This window comes from Struthio camelus, chromosome Z (genome assembly GCF_040807025.1).
Source record: "Struthio camelus isolate bStrCam1 chromosome Z, bStrCam1.hap1, whole genome shotgun sequence".
Classification (NCBI taxonomy): Eukaryota; Metazoa; Chordata; class Aves; order Struthioniformes; family Struthionidae; genus Struthio; species Struthio camelus.
Genome location: NC_090982.1, coordinates 65,906,479 through 65,927,937, shown reverse-complemented (window position 1 = coordinate 65,927,937; position 21,459 = coordinate 65,906,479). Strand labels below are relative to the sequence as shown.

General features: G+C 38.6%; 1 protein-coding gene across 6 annotated transcripts in view; it reads left to right on the top strand.

Annotated features, from left to right (window-relative positions):
- The window catches only part of LOC138064628 (E3 ubiquitin-protein ligase RNF180-like), a 71,985-nt gene that overhangs the window by 31,608 nt on the left and 18,918 nt on the right, over nt 1-21,459 (top strand). For all 6 annotated transcript variants that reach the window (XM_068928067.1, XM_068928069.1, XM_068928065.1 and 3 more), the window contains one exon: nt 19,592-19,817. In XM_068928067.1, coding sequence (XP_068784168.1) covers nt 19,592-19,817 — 226 coding nt within the window. The remainder of the gene's footprint in view (nt 1-19,591; nt 19,818-21,459) is intronic.

Sequence of the window (21,459 nt, the reverse complement as noted above, 5' to 3'; positions counted from 1 at the left end):
AGAATTTCCAAATACATATACAAAATTAGTATGTGTGTGATGCAAACCAGAAATCATCTCCAATTTTTGAAATCATAATCTTACGAAGTATTTTTCTCACTTGACCTAACAGCTGCTATATTGATAGTGGCAATATGGAGCGGTCTGAATTATTAATTTAGTTTTGTTTGGCAAGTAAAACAGTTTTTAATTGATTATGTTATAAAAGATGATATATACTTTCACAGAGCTGTTATCTGTATTTTAAGATATTAATGAATATATAATGCTGAGTCTGCATAAATTAGTATCACCTAAAACCAAGCAGAACCTGCAACTAAAATGCCTAGGTGACAAAATACAGTTCTATGAAAAGCAAGGCTTTCGTTAAAATAAGTGCTTAAGAAGCTCTAGTTCAGGTAATAGATTTCAAATTTTAAGAGGCGAGTGGTTTGCCAGCTAACTATCGTGAACTTTTGGGGATAAGTAGTTTCATTCAAAACTTTAGTTAAATGAAAAATAATGAACTGTTTTCACACTGTACAGTAGCTGTCTAGAAAAGCAATTTACTCTGTTGAAATCTGTGGGTGAAACAGGTCATGCTCAGACCTGGGAAAGCAGAGATAGTTGCTGTGTTCTCTAAAGACTTTCCATGGGTTTTAACCAGAACAGCTTGATGTCTTGCAGTAATTGTTGTAATGTTTAACTGAAATAATTTTTCAAAATTATAGGTAATTTCAGAATCATGTTAGCCTTTCAATTCCCGAAAGAATTCCAGCTCAATTACAAGAGATCTTTTCAGATTGTCATTCTGGCAGTTACAATGCGTGCAGCTATACATTTCATGAAATCAATAGTTGAGGGTTTTTTTTCCATTAAGAAGTTCAGGATTTTGACCTGTAATTTCCTTTGATACAAGTAAAGAGCTTGACTGTGGTATTTGTACTCCAAAGGCATTAAGTAAGATTACTAAGGAGAAAAATGAGACCAGCATCTGTTTCAAGTTAGTATGCGTACCTTTTAAACTTCTGGATGATTGTTCTTTTGAAATATAGAGCAAGAAAAGTATATCGTTCAGATTGTTAGGTCATGTGCTTTTCTTGTAAACACAGACAACTAAATGTTCTTTTTCTGAAAAGTAGAAGAGCAAGTTGTCTTATATTCTAAACAAGCCCTTTGTTAAAAGCAATGTCCTAGCTTCTTCACCTAATATTTTCTTTTCAAAGTATCATTCCTACCAGTGCAGAGGTAGGTAGACAACTAGTCTAAACAATTTATTTTTTTATATTACTGGTTTTGAAGTTTTTTATCTGTATAATACTTAAGAATTTAGAAAATCCCCAAGCACTGGAAATTTGCCACGCTTAGGAGGAAGGCAGGATGTCTTGGCATTAAGTTCTTAGATGCTTGGTTAGTATGTCATGTTCACACCCTCAGGGGTCACCTAATCACTAGATTTCCTGCCAGGAAGAAGTTTTTCTCAGTTTGAATTGGTGAAAGCAGATAAACGGTATAGACCTCTGGATAAGTTCATAGTTTGCTTCCTAATGTTATTTGCCATTGATTTCATGCCACTTAATAGGTTAGGTGTTTAGTTTTTGCTTGTGTCTTTCAGAATGAAACTTGTTTGAGGATGTTGGAATGTGGTTTAGGAGCTTTGGCATGTGGAGTAGGCAGGCTGTGGAGCTATTATCTTATTACCCACTCTTTTACAGTACTGGGCTTGGTGATCCAGAGAATCTTACGGTCCTATTCTGTATACTTCCAAGAGTTTTTAGCCACTGCCAATCATATTCCCAGCGTGTGCTAGTTCAGACAGATTTAGGACAGGCACTTAGACATACAGAGTACATTTGTAATTGCTGAAAGAGAGCCAAGGAGTCATCCTCTGACCTGAAGCCTGGTGACCCTGGTTCTATGCACTCCGCTTAGAGCTAACTCCCCACAGAGCGTACCAGTTTTGTCCATACCTCAAATCACCTGGTTCTGGGTCTCCTCAGAGCCCCATACGGTGGCCCTGTGGTCCTAAGATGTAATTAGGTCTCGGGTATCCTTTGTCAGTTCAAAACATCTGAACACAAAGGCTGTGTTGTAGCATAGCAAAGTGATTTCTGCAGCATGAAGTTGTAGTAGGTGTTGCAAGGCTTGGAGTATGACCTGAGCATATGGGATGATGTTTAGGATGCAAACCTGGAACTGCACGAAGGACAGAAGAAACTAAATACAGTAGATTGTCCATGCTGACTTCTGAGGTCAGTCCCCAGACTGTGTCCACTGCTATCTAGTTATGAGCAGTCCAGAACAGTGCCAAGGAGTTAACTAGCAGTTAAGCAGTGTTGGATGGTCAAGGGTTCAGTGCTGAATCCCCTTTTTTGATTATCATTACGAATGTGCCCATCATGCCTTAAAAAGAGTGACGGGGGAAATGGAAATACTTTATATTTATTTACATATTTTGAATGACCCCATTTATTTTTGAATCTTCAAAATTTTTTGAGAATTTGCAGTAGGAAGGAAGGCATTCAGTCCTTTAAAAAAAGAAATCTTCTTGAGCCTAACTAGCTGTCAACGAGGACACACAGAGGAAGGCCCAGCCCAAGCTTCCCACTTTTCAGATTTTCACTGTTGTATGCACAAAAGCTTGAAGTCCATTTGTGGTGTCCAAAAAAATTTTTGCAGAGTCCTTATGCTGAAGGAGAAAAAAAGTGTCATGAGGGTATCATTCTCCCCTTTTGCACACACCACAGTTCTTCCCACAAAATAGAAGGAAGCATTTGAATATAAATAAATTTATGTTTTTGGTTTGACCATTCTTGATTTTTTTTTTTTTTTTTTTTTGCTCTGCTAAACTGTGAGCTAATTCTGACTTAATATATGTTAGAGATGATTACCTTTGACCTTTTCAGAGCTGGTAATAAAGTAGAAGTGATATTTCAATTTTGAAAATTAGGTGAGGTTTTGCATTTTTTTCAGTTAATTTTCCTTGTTGCTGTGTAACCTTTTCCGAAGAACATTCTCTGCTGGAATCTTTATGTTGGCATCTTTGTTGATTACTTCTATATAAAGTCTTAGTAAGCGCTACATTTTAAAATGGAAGTACACATTATATAAAGTGAGCTGTTACGGACTGACTTTTTGTGTTATTGCCTAGCAACCTAAAATCCAGTGGCTGAATAACTTTAACAACTCTGAATATTATTTTAGAAATGCTTGGAAATAAATACAACGTTCTTTATACTCAGGAGTTAGCACGTCCTGCTTCCTATCACTTAGCATGGAAATTTTGTTAGTAGTGTACAGGATGTCACTTCAGTCAGCCTTTCCCTGAACATGGAAGTTCAGTTTAACTCTATAGCTTTCTGTGAAATTATGCCGTGTTTGCATGAAAGAATCTTGTTTTCAGTTTCTGCACTTCCTAACCATAAAGGTGTTTGGTTCTGCTTACGAGATATTGACTTAAGAACAGTATTTCGGGGGGGAGGTTATGATGATGTTTTACATACCAGTACTAAAACGTAGTCTTATAATTTGTGTGGTGAATTAACCCCCGCCCCACCATGCTAGAGGGCAAACTGCTCCTCACCGTGCCCTCTCCGCAACCTCCAGCGTGACCGATACCCCGCCAAAAGGTTCCCGCAACTTTCCTTTTAAATTGATTGGCCATCCCAGGTCAGGTGGTCCGGGCTGTCAATCAGAGGAACCTTCTGGAAGGCCGGCGAGGCCGCCGGCGCGCACATGGCCGGACTGAAGGCGCTCGTGGTGATTGGTGGGGTTAGGCCTCTGGGGTGACTACGTACCCGATCAGTCCAGTTATAACCCCCCCCGCCCCCCAGGCAAAAGCACGTGTGCGCGTGTTGGAGACCAGCGCTGGAGATGGCGAGCACGGGTGGAGGAGCGCCGGAGACCGACGCGCCGGGTGAAGAAGGGGCTGAGGCAGCTCTTGTCAAGAGCTCTCAAGTCGCCCAGCCGCCCCCTATAGGCACGTTTCCGCGGCTGAAGACCGAGCAGCTGCAGCGGCTGCCCCCGTTGGAGCGGCGGAAGCGGCTGCTCCACGGGACTTCGTCACCAACACCTCCCTCGTCCGGGACGCCGTGTGAGGACACCGGGGGACCCCCACCAGCCCAACACCCCGCCCCCTCCCGTCGGGGAGGAGCGCTGCGCTTCGCCGGACGTAAGCTTAACCGCTTCCCCCCCCCCCCCCCCCCCCCGCTCCTACAATTAGGCGTCGCCCCGTCCTGAGGGATCGTTCCGAGAGGCCCTGCACGCAGGTGCCGCTTCTTCCGTCTGGGGCTGCCCCCCTTCCCCCCCCCCCCCGTGTTTGTTGTCGGTGCGGCTTTAGCTGCAGCCGTATAGCCTGGGCGTCAATCTGCTTCCACGACCTTGTTCCCTTTGTAAAGCTTTTGCTTTGATTTGAAATATTGTTATTGTTGAAATTGTTTCTGTACCAGTGTATAAATATTGTGTGTGTATATATGGTTACTGTTACATGAATATGAATAAAAGTTGATTTATTGTTAAGTGTTGTGTGCCCTGGCTCTTGTAAACCCCCTCACACCTCAAGAAGGTAACCCTCCAGTCATCTAAAGAATCTGTAAGTGGCATATACCCCTCTCTAACATGCCCTTTTTGGGGGTGCATGTGCACTGCTGGCGTGGGCCACCACATACTGGTTTGGGGTTTTTTTGTGAGGTCTTTTAAAATAATATTTTCAAGTCAGTTGGGCTTAATATGAAGTAGTATCTTCTGGCACTTAAAAAATAGCTACTGAAAGTCAAAAGTATATGTACGGTAATGTTGGGTGCAGTGTGAGTGCACTGTGATTGCAGGCTGAAGAACCATTAAAAACTTAGGTATGCTGTTGTACTTAAATTTAGTTCACAGGGCAAAATTTATAATGGTGTCTTAGTTTTTGTAATTATGTAGTTATCCTCTGCAGTTATGCAACAGGTGACTTCTGGTTTTTGTTTAATTTTTTTTACCTTTCTTCCTGCCAAGGCACAGTCCTTGGAAGGATAATTAACCACTGATTTATTACTACCTGCTCAGTATCTTCATGTCAACATTTGTGAGCAAGACTATACCCCCTTAGTCATATTTATCAATGCTTCTCCCCTAAGTAGTTTCTTGTTTTTTCTCACTGGTAATTGTCTTTTGACACATCCTTGTGCTTTTGTCTGTGTCTTCTTCGCAGCAGCATCTCCTTCCCAGCTGAGTCCATTCCATTGCTACTTTATACCTACTCTGTCTAATCAATGTTCTGTGGTTAAATGACTGAAGCTGACATTGATGGGCTTTGCAGTTAAGACTGCAGTCAGGCTTAAGAGCTGAAGGGTTTGCATCACTGAGTTTTTCTTCAAGGTTGTCTTTACTAGTTAAATTTTACTACTTCTGAAGGTCTGTCCGTAGAATGAGAGCTAAACACTTCTTTTCAGTAATGAAATGGTGGGTTCTAGGGAATTTGACTGTCATGGGCATTCTGTAAGCATTTGTGCTAGTTGTACCCTTCACAAAGGCTTTCTGGTGAGGGCTATTTTGCCTGAGGGCTTTAGTTTGCGTTCTTTAGGAACCCAAAATAAAGTACTAGTTTTCCATTTAATTCACTGTGAAAGAAATAAAAAGTAAGAAGCTTAATACATTCTATTCTCTTAATATACACAGGTCTTTGAACAAATAAAGTGAGTTTTATACAAATGTCCTGCTTTTGTCTGAGGAATGGACAAATAATCCATCTAAGAATGATCATACCTTGCTAGCTAGGAATCAACTAATCTCAATCAAACTCAATAACATTGGTTTCCTTTGTATGCTTTACGATACTGGATTCTTTTGTCTTTGATTATTATAGTTCTTCATCAGAAAAGAGTTCTTCCATTCTGATAAGCTAGGATACAGGGTGCTGCCCACATTGAGGAGCATAAAATTAGAAATGCAATTATTCTGTAAAGAGGTTTAGAATAGGAATGTATCAAATATAGGTGTTTTTTAAATGTTTAAAATATTAACTAAAGAGAGTTCACTTTCATCAGTTAACCTCAAAGAGTGATTCTTCCCAGCAGTGGAAGCCTTCTCTCATTTGGCTACCCAAGGCTTTTGAACACATCCACTCATCAAAAAGGAGAGTGTAAAAAAAAAAAAAAAAAAAAAAAAAAAAAGGCGATTGTGGCATATCTCAGGCAGGAGTCTAGTCTAATTTCTACTTACCTGAAAGCCTTGCTTCTGGCACTGACTGCCTCTTCTGGTCACCAGCGAGGCATCCCTGATTGCTGCACTTTGGGGCCTTGCATGGGTTGGGGAAGGTGGTTAGTTCCTAAAGTGCTGTTTCGCAGCATCAGATCCAGGACTTCTAGACAGCAGAGACAGACTGTGCGGCACTGCTCAGCGTTCTTTGAAGCTAACTTGGGAAAGTTTACAAGACGTCACTTGAGAGACCTGAAAAAAAGTGAAGTACTCTTCTGGGAGAGCTGTCCTTTGTTGAGGTCCAGTAAGATTGTTTTGAATGGTTTCTCCTTTTTTTCAGCATTTTGCTAGATACAAAGTAGGAAATCGTGTCCTTTCTTACTGTCAGGATAGATAATTAAAAATAAAAACATATTTAGCTAATATGTTAGTAGTAGTGGGCTATATTAGATTATCACATTCAAACTTGAAATTTGTTGCCTTTTGCAAGTAAGGTTACGTATAATCTAACCGGAAACTGAAATACAGTGCTTTACCACAAAAATAATTTGCAATTCATTTTGCAGTGAGCCATTTAGAGAAATTCTGAAATATGCCTCTGTGACATTCTTTTTTTCCATATACATGTTTTTAATTGTTCTTCACATGAAAATAAAAGCTGCACGTTCCTGTTTTGTTTGTATTTTTACAAATTTCTAAACTCTTGTACCTTCTTAGTGTCAGTCTTGCAAAGACTTTGAGGCTGACAGCAGTGAAATTTTTGAGACGCCATGTCTACTGCTGATGAATTTTGTATGTTGCGTACCACTGTTAGATTTTCGTGAACGTTTTGTTATATATCTGAGTTAAAGGTATGTGAAGCATAGTTTAGTGAATTCACTGCTGTAAATACAAATATGTGGAGACATATGATGAACATATATGGGGCATTTGCTTTGTAAGAAGTTAAGCTTTTAGATAAGGTCTATGAGTACTAAGCTGAATCCAAAAACTTGTGATCCTTTTTAGACATGAGAAAAAGATAATGTTGAAGGATTTTTTTTTTCTAGATTACATTGCCAAAACTTTTAATCCTTAAACAAGAATCTTACCTGTGTTTCAGGATCACAAATAATATTTTATGGTAATGTGTTGCTTTTGGTGAAAGTTAACTAATGAGTAGACTTAACTGTGTACCTCTGCTTTACCATAAAACTTGTAGCTGTGACCTGTACATTTACAAATACATATTTTTTTGTGTGTAGTAGGAGGTCTGAATGAATGGAAGCTGTATTGCAGTAATGAACTTTTACTAATCTGTCTAATCTTCTTATCTAATGCTGCAGAACAAAATCCTAGACCTGCCCAGATGACTTTAATGGGAAATTGGTTTAATCCTTTTGTTTACTAAAGTGCCATAAGTACCATGGCTTTAAATTGCATTGTTTTAATTACAGAAGATTTTATAAATTTGAGCTTGTTGTTTGTTCATGGAGATTGTCTGTCTCCTGCAATCTAATCCTGTATTGTATTTCAGTTTTACAACAAAATAAATAAGTTATTTGCACAAAATTGATTTCCTTCATATAATCTTGGGCCTTGAAAGGTGGGGCCCAACTGGCTTTTGAAATTAGTGATGAATCCTAATTGACATTGTCTCTTCTTTTTAACTATAAAAAAAAATTCCTGTGTAATACGGGTGTGAAGTTGATTGCTTTTATGCAAGGGCTATCTGAGCAGGATTTTTTAAAATGTGCCCAAAAGCACTGTTTTACCAAAGCAGTATATCCCAATAAATTCAGTAACATCAAAAAACAGGGTGAGGTAAGAATCAGAGAGGAGGAACATTAGAAAACTATATCCCTTTTACAGGGCAATGTCTCATCACTGCCCACTTTCCGCAGTGGTACAGGACAAATTCCCATGAAACAACAGAAATAACTGTTAATTATTTTCTTTAACCTCTTGTGGTATCTGCCTCTGATTATTTCTTGCTGACATCACACGGACTAGTGTACATGAGGGACTGGCAGCAATGATTTGTAAAGTCAATGTCAGAGCTCTTGATCAGGGCAGTTGCAATCAGCATTGTGCTTGACCTCGGCTGTATGGATGTAAGCAATAATAGGAAAATTAGGCCTTATGTACTCAGCTTTTCAACTGCTGAGAAAAATTGGCAAAAACTTAGTGTCACGAAGGAAGCTTTCTCTAGCAGTTTTCTTTCTGTGTTGATTTAACTTGAATACACTCTTCTATGCTAAATGCCTGTTTATCTACTTAAGCAGAGATGCAGGAGGATAGACTTAGTTATTGAAAAAAGTTAATGGAGCTACTATGAACATGGCATTGTTAACAGGGCTACTATGAGCAAATGGTATTGACCATGTCTGCAACACACGATGGTGTAATCTATGAAACAGGAATTATGGTAGACATGCTAATACTGCCTTATATCCACGCTAATTATCCCCGTTGGGAGGAAAAGTTTATTGTTCACAGCAGTTCGCTAACATGGTTTTACTGCTTCGGGGTCCTTAACTGCTATTTCCATTGGTAAGCCCAAATTAGGGCTCTTTGGTTGCTCTCTTTAGGGAACAGAAACCAGGGTCTTCTGTCTTTTGTGGGCTTTGGTGTGGAGGGAAGGAGGAGAGTCTATTAAATTTAGCAATAGCTACTGTAAGGCCTTTTTTGTATTTTCCAGAACTTACTCCATTATTCCATGTATGCCTTATTTTTTTAACTTAGACTTTGTCGTTGCTGCTTCTGTTTGAATAGTGAATTCTCTAGATACTGGCTAATTGGTTAATTGAACATCAAAATTATTTGCTGCAGTTCTCTGTCTCTGTGTGCTTGGCTGCTGCCAAAAGTATGAACATTGTTGTCAGACTCTTTATTATTTTGCATCAGCAGTGTTTTTCTTGGAATGCTAAAAATATGTTTGAGCGTTTCTTCCTTAGTTTTTTTTCTTCCAGTTCAGATATCCAAACTCTAGAACTGTACTTGAAAATTTTTTGCTTTCTTTTTTCCTAATCAGAAAATTGTTTCCTGTATGTTCTGGTTGACCATGATTTCTTGTAACTCTAAAGGGAGATCAGTAAGTGAAACAGGACCTCCTGAACACCTCTTATGAAGGACCTTCCAGAAAACTGAGATGTGTCTAGGTACTTAACCAGTCTGAATGATGGCACCAGCAAAAGCTGCTAAGGATTTCTATGGCAATTTAATTAGCTGTATAGATTTGCGATATTTTAGGAATGAATCTAGCTGTTCTCTAAACTTTTCATAGGTGATCTTTTATTACTGGCTGTCATTTAACAAAACATTTTTTGTTCTTTTTGTTTTAATTTTGTAGTTTCCTGTAAAAGTGTAAGCTTTGTAAAGAAGCTTTATCATTTTAATTATTTGTGCATTTAAGCAAAAAGGGAGGAAAAACAGTAAAGAAAGTTAATGGAGATGTATTTCGAGATGTTACACGGATGACTACATTCACATAAAATTACCAAAAGATTGGAATTCTTACAATTGTAACAGAATTTGCCAGAGTAGCTTCAGTTTCTGGAGATGATGTGATTAAAATACTGTAATACAGTTTCTGTTACAGTACAATTAATGCACAGGGTTTGAAGCACAGGGTTTGATTTTCTTCTTACAAAGAGGTTAGTTTATCCAAAGAATATTTGTAGGAGAAAATGAAAACACAAAGAGCATTTCTGTACAGATCCTTTCATTAATGAAATGCAGTGCTGGTTTATGTTGTCAGATATATTCCAGGTTAGTGTGCAACACGGATGTAAAAGTTACAGCAAAACCACAAGATAGATCTCCATGAACAGAATCATAACATCACTAATCACAAAGGTAGCAGAATCGTAACTTGTCACTACTCATAACTTACCACTGTGTACGGTTTTCTCAAATGTAAACACACGTTTGTTACCGCTATCCTATATGGCTAATAAGAACACGGATGAATTCTATTAAGGCAAGAAAACCAATTCAACTTCACCCTCCCTCACAAAAAAAGTAATCTTGTTTTCCTGAACACTGCAGTGGCGCCGTTCCACGGTGGCACTTCCATTGAGTTGTCTTTGTGTCTCACGTCTCTTCTGAAGAGACACAGTTGGGAGCCTCCTCCTGCACTGCATGAGGCAGAGAAAATGAACCATGTTCAGTCAACATCACCACGTAGCAGTGCACCTGGTCACGAGTGCCATTGTACTGTTACAAGTAAGAGATCCCAGCTTAGTGAATGGCAGGGGGACTTCCTCTACAAGAGCGTTACCCAAGATGTGCTAAGCAAGCAGAAATTTAATTTTACCTCCTGAATACGGCCTATATCAGACTATGTCCCTGAAATGATGAGCAGAAACGGGGCTTTGTTTTTCCCTCAGCCAGTTTGGTTTTTGCCAGACTTTTTCTGCCACTTCTGCTTCATCTACAGGACTATGTTTCCTTTGCGCAAAGGCAAGAGAAATTTAGAAGAAAAAAAATACCCTGTGGAAAATACAGTCGCATACTTGTTTCCTTTGCTATTAAAACTTCTTCTGCAATGCAAGCAGAAAGCAAGAAAATCTTCAAGCATTTCGCAATACTTGCAGCAGAAAGATGCTATGTGAAAAGCTCAGTGTCTCTGTAATTGAGATAGAGGCCAAATAACAAAAAGAGGTGAAAAGAGAATTACTAGAAACTGAAAATCATTGGTTAGGAAATAAACTGACAGAATTTTAGAATGATTTATCTTATAATTCAGGGATCTCAGGAGGTCTCCAGCCTAACCTCCTACTCAAAGCAGGGTCAGCTAGATCAGACCAGGTTACTCAGGGCTTTATCCAGTCGGGTTTTGAAAACCCCCACGAATGGAGACTGCACAACCTCTCTGGACAATGCAGTCTGCTGCCAGACTGTCCACATGGGAGGGGAAAATTACCACACAAGCAGCCTGAAGCCCTCTTGTTTCAATGTATGTGCGTTGTTTCTTATTCTCCCACCATGCCTTGTGTGAAGAGTCATCTTCTTGGTGAAGTCCTCGTAGATGTTGTACAGCTGCTGTTAGGTCCACCCAAGCCATCTGTTCTCCATGCTAAACAAGCCCTGAGTACAATCTCTTTATGGTATTAAAATCCTTTTTATAAGGTGACACAGTGTTACAGACAAGTTAAAACCCACTTTTATGCAGCAATACACTATGTATTGTTTCATTTTAACTATTTCTTTTACATTTTTAAAAACAAGGCTGGTGTTTATGAGGACTTTAGCACAGTAATTCTTAAATCCTTGTATTGGTGAGTCTCATGCAGCAAGATTAATAATTGCATCCTACTTTCTCAGTCCAGTCAGAGAAATGTAAAATAGCAGATGTTCAATTCCGTTTTTCCGTTTCATCATTCTGTCACTCAAAAGCCTTAAATTCTCTGAATTTTGAAGGATTTTCATATTCAGTTTCTGAGAAGCTTTGTAAGAAAGCAAAAGCAAAAATCTGCTATATTAAACTTAAGTAGGGAGAAAAGATTGAAATCATAAGAGCTCATTATTCAGTCCCTTCAAGGCTTTTGTAGGAAGGTTCACAAGAAGGGAAATGTTGCCATCCTAAAAATTGAAATGGCTGTATCTTCACAAAACTTCTAGGGAAAATAAAGAGGGATGCAGTATGCTGACTATATGACACAGATAATTACTGTCTTGTATAAAATAATATCTGCCTGTTACAATTGTAATATTTATTTGTGGAATGTGATTTGCTCTTTATGAAAGGAAAGATATATGGAAGTATATGTTAAAGTACTCATTACTACAAAAGCATACATGCATGTATGCAAGATTTCCCACTTATAGTAAATAAAAAATAAACAGTTCTGCTCTGCTCATGTGACAAAATATTTTGATAACAGCTGCTTAAATTAAGAATCTGGAAAGAGGATTTATTTGAGAATCAGTATCCTGACAGCTGAACTCTTTGAAACTTCCCAGGTTCTGTGTCTCCAAAGTGAGGCATCTAATGGTTAAATCTGAGGGAAAGCAAATTTTTGCACAGTTTGGATGACTTTGGATATGGCTGAATAAAATATTGAGGAAGGAATATAGTGGTTATTGCTGGCAGCTGCCATCACAGAAGCATAATTTATATTTTCTGATAGTCTATAACAAAGGAGAAAATTTGAAAAGAGATGGTTAGTCATACTGAGTATCTAGATCTTATTTTTCAGAAGAACAATATTTGAGTTGCCTTTTGTTAACTGCAAATCCATGTGGATTTTTTTTTAACAGAACAGGATCAGATTTCAGTTTCACTCCTCAGAGATTGCAAGAAAAGAAGAAAACGACAGACTTTTTTCTTTCTGTTGCTCTATGAAGATATCTGAAATACTTCTATATTTTTGGTTGTTTTTGTTATCTCAGTCTTGCATTAGAACGTGTACTAAAGATGGATTATAAACTGCACATTTTTCTATGTCAAAATAACTATGTAAATTAAGTTCAGGGAAAAAACCTTACTTGCCCTGTTTGTATAAATACTTTTTGTTTTTGCTGTTGACTCCCACTTTACTAGAGTCTTAAGCTTTAATCGTTTTTTCTTTTGAAGTGTCATTTACAACTTGAGAAAATTTTTGGAAAGGAAATATAAGTTCTGTAGGAAATCCAACAGATTTGGACTTCTTGCAGATTTGTAGTGCTGGAAAAGCGAGTACTGGAAAAGCTACCTTAATTTTCCTGACATTTTTGAGGTAAAAATGTATGTTTATATGTTTCAGTGGGTTGTTTGGCTTTCTAAGGAAAAAATGTATGAATTTCTTCAAGTCATCCCTGAATTACCTAGGAAGTGAATGCAGAGCTTCAATTCTAATGAAGTTAAGGTTATTCAGTAGTTATCTTACTCCATCATCAAAGTATAAAAGAAAAACCAACCGTGACCAGATTTGATTATATCTATCTCCCCTAAAGTTTCTGAAGTATATTCTTATTTGAAATCCTTTATGTCTCTATTTTCCTTCAGTCTAAGTGAATGTTGTACATAAATATGATTTATATATAGAATCTTTTTATGTAATAATTAAATCACGTTTAAGGAACTCAGACAGGACTCTTAAATAGGCGGTCTGATTATTCTCAGCAAGAAGATCACCCAGTTTCTCCATCTAGATAATGAAACCTTTTGAAAATTGGGACGCTTGTTTAATTGTCTAACTATAAATTTAGGATCCTAATTTTAGGGTGAGTTATTTTGAAGAAATTCATTTCACTTGGTGAATCTTTTTCTTACTATAACATGTCACAAGCTATACTTAGATTGTGGAACAGGATACTTGCAGATTCCTTAAATCTCTGTGTTGTTTGTCCAGCTAATGGAAAGGACATCCTGAGTATACGACCCAGCTGGAGGCACATTACGTGCCATCAGGTGCCCAGCCGGAGAGTCAGGGTAGGGTCTACCATACTGCACATGCACATAAATGCAGATAGAGGCACAGTTAGTGTATTTGGATTAAATTCTTATTTCCAGTCATAGTTCTGATGGTTCTTACCTAAATTCTAAAATTTGAAGAATAAAAGACAAGAACTTTCTCAGTTCTGCTCCTGTCCTGTGTTGTAAAACTCTGTTGTTGCTATGTCGTATTAACAACATCTGAGCGATCACATAGTCGCTGCAAACAATGACTTAAAACTGTGTTTATGTAATACTACTAAGTAACCTATATACAATTTACTTAAATTCTTTCAACAACCCATCTTTTTGTCCAAATCAATGGTAAGTCCTATAAACATATCTCGTGGCCAGAAATTCTGTGTACCTTTCATGGTGTTGGTCTTCTGATGACGGTGTGCAGTCCCCTCTGTGCAGTCGCTGACCAGTTCCCCTTGATTTACTCTGGTGTGGTTCTGCCCACTCTCTGCAGTCTGGACAGCAGCAAGCATAGACTATATAGGCAGAGAGAACTGTACCTTGGAGCTGACAAATCCCAGGAACAGTAAAACTTTAGCAGAAAACTAAAATCTATAGTCTGATGTTGTTATTTGTCAAGTTGGGTTCCAGAAATTGAGTGCAGGCTGCCCAGTGCAGTTCAGAACAGGACTGGAACTCCATCTATGAACAGGACTCTTTCCATGTCTCATTCTGCTGTAGAGCGCTGGGGAAGAGACCTATTTTAATGGTAAGAGTGGGAGTTCTCCACAAAAGGGCCTTTTGTATGCTATCTATTAACTCAGATTGTGTCATGCATCATTATAAAATGTTTCAGATTTGTGCTGAATGACAATAAGAATTTCAGATGTGTTGTTTGGAAAAATATGACTATATTTATGCAAAGCTGCCAAAATATAGCAGTGCTGTTCCAGACATCCTTTCACAACTCGTTTTATTATGAGTATTTTCCCTAACAGAATAACAGTGTATGCATTCACGCAAAGCCTACAAGTAGCGTGAAAAAATAAATACATATTATTGTCTGTTATTTCACTCTTGCAAGTTTTTTGGTTATCTCAAAAGGTGAGCTATTTTTACAGGTGTAGTACTAATATTTCAGCCAAAATAATTTATTGATTATCTAGGTATTTGTATATGTGAATTGACAGGACTCTTTTTCCCACATGCCATAACTAATACTAGCAGAGAAGTACACTGTAGATGTAGATAGTAACTGCTTGGATGTAACTAATAGACAGCTTCCTACTTTGGTAGGAAGAATGAAACTCAAGTAAATGTGTAAAAAGACAATCTCATTAAATAAATATATCCTTTAAAACTTTAAATTCATCCCAGATAAGCCATGTTTTTCTTGTTTCTTTATAGTAGCTTTAGGTTTATGAAAATTAATGTTGCTATATTACCTTGATATTTTTTCATGATAAAATAACTGCTTTTCCAGAGAAGAAAAATGCAGACTGAACCTAGCCAGACTCCAGTAAAGTGCTCATTCACAAGGGTGGGCTTGATGTTTCACTGAGTACTGAACTAATCTAGTAATTTCAGTCTTAGTAGCCTCTCCTAGTTAACTTCCACTTGCAGCAGGGCTGTAGTGGTTACCCAGGAGTCTTTGTGCTGCCATATTTAAGTGCTGTAAATGCATCTTGGGAGTTGCACTTTCAGTCTGTTTTAATTTGTGGCTGTCAGACTTGGATGTTGTAATGACGCACCAGTGACTCGTGCAGAGGCAGTCACGTAGTTAGTCCAAGCAAGACTACGCAGAACTTTGGAGGAGTTTGTCAGAGCTGTGTAGCGGGGCAAGAGTAGAAAGTTGCATGAGGTAAGCACAAAAAATGCTAATGCGCATTAGAGAAAATAATTTCAGCTTAACCACACAGGCTGTGATGAGTTGTGATGGTAAGGCGCTCAGTTACTAAAATAATGGACCAAATAGTTACCATAGGTAGGGTTATGATAAGGTCAGTGAAGAATTAAAATTATTGACCTGGCTCTGTTTGTAGCATGTATAATATGTGGGTACAACTATGGGCTGTGCATAACAATTCAATGAACTTTAACTAGATAGGAAACTAAATTGCCTGTGCTGTTTATTATGAGGTCATTCAGGACTAAGGAAACATTGTGGTAATGCTATTGTGGCCATCATTATCTAAAGATGATTCAAGACTGATTGGGAAAAATTAATATGCATACATATATTTGATTAGGCAAATCAAATCAAGCATATTTGATTAGGCAGACTGCTAGAGTGGGGGAAAACAAAGTTTGGAGGGTCAAAAGGTCTTTTCAGGTTTGTAAAGTAGTAACCTTCATGAATAAACATGACCTCAGGAGAACAACCTCTGAGGACTCGAACAGAGCAGGGAAAGAGAATTAGAGCATTCGGGAGGGTATCTTCTCTGAGAAGACGACAGGCAGATAATTTGTTGTCTCTGGAACATGGAAGAGGTTACCTGGAGGCTGGAGTGTGATTATCTGTTCAGAGTATTCTGATTTTCACTCTTACTATATATTCTATTCATTTAGTGGTCACTTCACAACCTTATATACTAAAGTATATAAGTGTCTACTTGTAGTTAATTGTTACTTTAGAAGCCGTGGTCTGCAAAGTACTTAATCATGAGTTGAAGAACTCCATTGCCTAAAGCTACTTTTAAATACACAAAATAAAAATAAATACACTCTTTGCTTTAAACAGAAGTTCTCAGTGAAAGAAAATGTCCTTCAGTTGTTCTTCCCTTTGGGCAATTTATCCAGCCCAAATGCAGCAGGGAGAGTCTGAAAGAAGGACATGGCTCCTAGCAATAGTTACCTCCGCAGAGCTGCTTAAGCTGCTTTGCTTTGCTTTAAAGTTTTTAGTTTGCCTTTGGATTTTTCTGAGAAGTTGTATAGGGAGAAATTCAGAGTGCAGGTAGTTCAGAGTGAATTATTAGTTTGTACAGAAATGTAAGCCACGGGCATTGGCCTAACTGCGCTGTTATAATCTATATGTTTTAAGCTTAGGTTTGCCAGGAGCCTGAAAAGATGCCCTTTGCATTCGTTTATACCAGTCAACCAAAACAGAGGCTTGAGGGCATACAAACCCCAATGGATGTTTTGGCCTGACTTGGAAGAACTGCTGGTAGCTTAGTCAGTAAAGACTTTTGATAGTGATTTTCATGCATTTTAAAATTGTACTTGGTTTTGTTTTTTGAGTTTCCTTTTAAATCTCCATAAAAAGTCACTGGTTTAGCCTGCAGAAGTTAGTCTAGACAATTTCTAATAAGCAACAATATATTAATGCTATTACTGTCACTAACTTGAAAGAAAATGACTGCAAGTTTTTAGGTGAATGATAATAATAGTGAAGCCTGCTTTCCTACTTCTTCATATCTTACATAACTACCACATTATGTCTGCTCCCTTCAGTGGTTTCCTTCACATTCTTTACTCTTCACACCCCTAAATCCCCCCCCAGCTGTTGCTTACAGACACTAAATCCTCTTTCAGTACTCCTCTTCCCTCCAGTATCCCCACTTCCTCTTCCAAGCCCTCACTGTACTAGTTGGCCAAAAAACAGGCACCTGGTGAGGTGCTCTGTAGACTTTCCCATAATGATGGCACTCATTTCAGTCTCCTTACTCAATCTAGCTGTCAATTTTTGTGAAATTTGCAGGAAGCCAGTATACTTGAGATCTCAACCATTCTATCAGATTCGGTTACAATTGACTAAAGGGTTCAAAAGCTATTGTGGAACCACTTGACAGATGGATTAGATGGGCCAACCTCATAAGCCGCATATCTTTAGGAAATGAGGCTGAAACCACTGATCATTCTTTTCCAGCAGTAACCAAGAAGTATTTATTTCTTCTTGATCTATTTCTGAACAAAACAAGATCTGTACCCATTCTTTCTTCTATAGCCAAACTTTTAAAACCTGGGTGTAATATTCTGATTAGATAGTACCATTAAAGGCTTAAACTCTGTTTTCAAACTGTAAATCATTACAGTTTCATTTATGTGTAGCTTACAAATAACATGGAACAAACGGTAGGAAGGAGCTTCTGAGAGAGCAAAGAAGAATATGCAAACTGCTCTCTTTCAAAATGTGAGATACCCTAAGAGCAGCAAATCAGCTCTTCCTTCTGGTTTGTAAGGGTAAAAATGTGGCTTTATGTATTCTTCTGCCTTCCACACCACTGCCTCCCTTAGAGGAGGGATCATTCGTGTAAGAGAGCGTGGAGGAAAGTGCTACAATAGCCACACAGGTATTCACGCTCTGGGTTGCACAAGAGCTCCTGTTTGGACACTGCTGAACCCAAGTTGTCTCTGTGTATTTATGTCACTGCAGGCCAGAATTTATAAGCCCTTTTGGCACCTGGTGTTCTGGAAAACGTGATGTTAATGGTGAGCTTGACTGGTAGGATTAGTGCTTATCCAGAACTAATAAATCCTCCTGCATAAATATTTCTGCTCTGTGTTTTCAAATACATTCCATAGTACCCATGTTGTTAGGGCTTATTTATTATTTGCTCATTATCCCAGTATTTGTGTTCAGTATCCCAGGTAGCAGAGGACTGACTATAATGAGAGAGAGCAGAAATCGAAAGCAGTAAGCCATAAACATAATCATCCCCGAGACAGACGTAGAAACTCCCATGTTTCTGAGCGGCCACAAAATACTGATTATTGTGACTATGTGGTATACAAGTAGCAGTGGTAGTCTGCCATGGCCTACAAGTGTCAAAAGTGGCCTGTCTAATAGACAGCTGGGGGATATGTAGATTAGCTGCTAATCATGCAGCTGCCCTGGCACAGAGCAGTACGTACTGGGTAGCAGTGAGTCATGAGGTATGTTGGTAATAGGTGCCTCTAAGGACTTCTGCAGGCCTGGCAAGGAGGTAGGTATGGGGTAGTGGTTGAACAAGGGATATTTAGAGCATAAGGTGTTAAGTATGGGTGCTGGAGCCTGTAAGAAGTCACTGATACTATAAGACAGCTTAGAATTAAGATGCTTAAGTTGGGATCACTAGGTAAGGTTTGGGAGTTTAGAACAAGGGGCATATGAGAAGAGCTTTGACACTTGGCAGTGTCTGACACCCTCCTCTGTCTCAGATCTTTCCTGTTGGGTCTGCTGGATATTGAGGTACGTTAGGTCCTGTTAGCTATGAAACAGAGTAGAGATAGAGGAAACAAAGCCAAGTAAATCTGTTTCTTGTGTTGCTCCCATAGAAAAGGAGAAAAATATATTTTTCCTAAGCCAAAAACTTTGGGTGCCATTAATATAAAATCTTCAGATTACATGGAAAAGTTTAGTTGTTTTACTAGACCAAAGCAGGAACCTGGTACAGTATAAATGTCTGATGCTCATATGGCATGTACACAATATGGAAAATCCAGTCATGCCCCCCTACAAATATATCCCTGCAAGAAAATTCATAACATACACGCTGGCAAAACCAAGCATTTGCCAAAGTTGTTAAGGTTTCCTAGAAGGGAAACCTAGAAGGGTTTCCTTTCTACATTAAGGTCCATGTTCTCCATTATAGTAATAAAGCTGTGGTTTATATCAAGCTGGGAGTCATTAACTGATAGTCACTGTGAATCTTGCAGAAACATACCCTTTGCAAATTGCCTTTCAAAGGCAGAAGAATCCCCAGGTTATTTTTAGGGTTGTTTGTTTCATTTTGCCTTTCTTGGGAAAATTGCCAGATATTTGATAATAAAGTCAGAAATGAATTGTTAGCATCTATTTTAAAAGAAGAAATCTGATATTACTGTTTTAGTCAAACTTTTTGGTTTTGTTGTTCCTTTCTTTTACTGTCTCATGTATGACTTTTCTTCTCCTTTTCCTCAGTGCTTGTTATGACATTCCTGTCTTGTCTGTATGTTTCATTATCTTATTAAAAGTAACGTTGTATTAAAAGTTAAGAATATCACAGTGTGTACTGACTTCCTAGGTATTATTTAAAGCCACCTTCTTGCTGATTGGTTTATCCAAAATAGTTATAAGCTGGGTTGTGAAGAAATGTTCTCTCTCTCTTTTTCTTCTTGTAGACTGCAAATGATAACCTGCATACAGATGACATGCCTGAATTCAGAGGAGATAAAGAAAACTATCTCTGTGCAGTGTGCCTGGATGTTTATTTCAATCCTTACATGTGCTATCCGTGCCACCACATCTTTTGTGAACCTTGCTTAAGGATGCTTGCCAAAGACAATCCAGCCAGCACTCCATGTCCACTGTGTCGCACTACAATTGCCAGAGTCTTTTTCCAAACAGGTATAAAAACTAAGCTTTTTACAATATAGAAAAATATTTATATTTTTTTCTTCATGTTTTTCTAGTCTGAATAAATACGTAGTTAAAAGCATAGTAAATCCCTGGCAAACAAGTATAGTCATAAAAAATATTCTTCTGTCTAGTGTGCAGTGGGATATATCCAAAATCCATGCAGAGCCAAATTTCGTCTCATTATCCATTGTGAGGATTTCTTTGCATTCAGCTCTTCCTAGAACTATTCCATGTAGACTTATCTTAAGTGGTAAGAAACTACTCTGGAGGTATATTTCAAAACTTTTTGTGGTTTGAAGTGGCGTCCTGATATTTTATACTTCTTTAGTTTCCTCTTCCTAAATAATCACAAACTCCAAAAATTATAAACGTGCATTTTCTCAAAATACCTCACTAAAAAGGCATTTTAAAAACTATTAAGTTCATGACAAAAAAATTGTTCTTTTCTTGGTTTTATGACTTTAATTTAGCTGTCGGTGAAAATAAAAGCTGACAGAACTATAGAATTCTAACTAACACTGTTCTAAATTCTGCCCTCCTCCCCTCTTTACACCCTCACCTTTAGTACTCCTGACTCCTACTCCTGCAGTAGGAAAACATTCTTGGAAAGTGATTGTTGTTTGAGGTCAGAAGAGATGTGGGAATAAGAAAGGCTAAGTAGTGCTATTGATAGTATACATGGAACAGCATGGGTCAGTCTTAACACCTGCAGCCTAAAAAGGTAAATTCAGGGAGAATGGATAAAATTTCAGTATGATATATGGAGTCAGGCCCTTTACAGCACTTAAAACTATGCATAGGTGGGTCACAAAGTAATGGAAATGACTCAGCCATACGGAACATTTGTTTGTTCTTGCATGCTGCAGAGATCATGCAGACATCCTGCTTAAACTGGGAGAGTGCTGTGGTGATGACAGGTGAGGACGCAGATTCTGTGTAATTAAGTTATGATTTTGCACTGAGCAACAGAGCTACCCAGCTTCTATTTCTGGTGTGGACAGACTCTTCCATTGAAGACACACACTGAAGAGGCACAACCTTGTATAGTTGGATGACAAACTAGCTTGAGGAACTGAACTGGCTGAAGAAGAGCTCACTGGGATGGGAAGGAGGCATTTTTCAGCCATACTCGTTTCCCAGGATGGTTCACTCCAGTGCTGCAGTTGGCAAGAGCCAATAAGCCAAGGATAGGAACTGACTGCAGCAGAAAAACTGCATGTGAAACTGAAGCCTGAGCACTCTCAGCGCCTTGCCTGTCTGGTGTATAGAGGTTTCAAGCTGTTCTCACTTCATTTGCGTAATGCTTGATGCTCCTTTCGATTTGATCCACAGATGAAGTGGGATTCACTACTACAGAATGGCTTTTCGTTGCTGTAGGGCTGTGAATAAAGAAAAGCTATTTACAGAATCACAGAATCACAGAATCGTTGAGGTTGGAAGGGACCTCTGGAGATCATCTAGTCCAACCTCCCTGCTCAAGCAGGGTCACCTAGAGCATATTGCCCAGGATCACATCCAGACGGCTTTTGAATATCTCCAGGGAAGGAGACTCCACAGTCTCTCTGGGCAACCTGTTCCAATGCTCTGTCACCCTCACAGTGAAGAAGATTTTTCTCAGGTTCAGATGGAA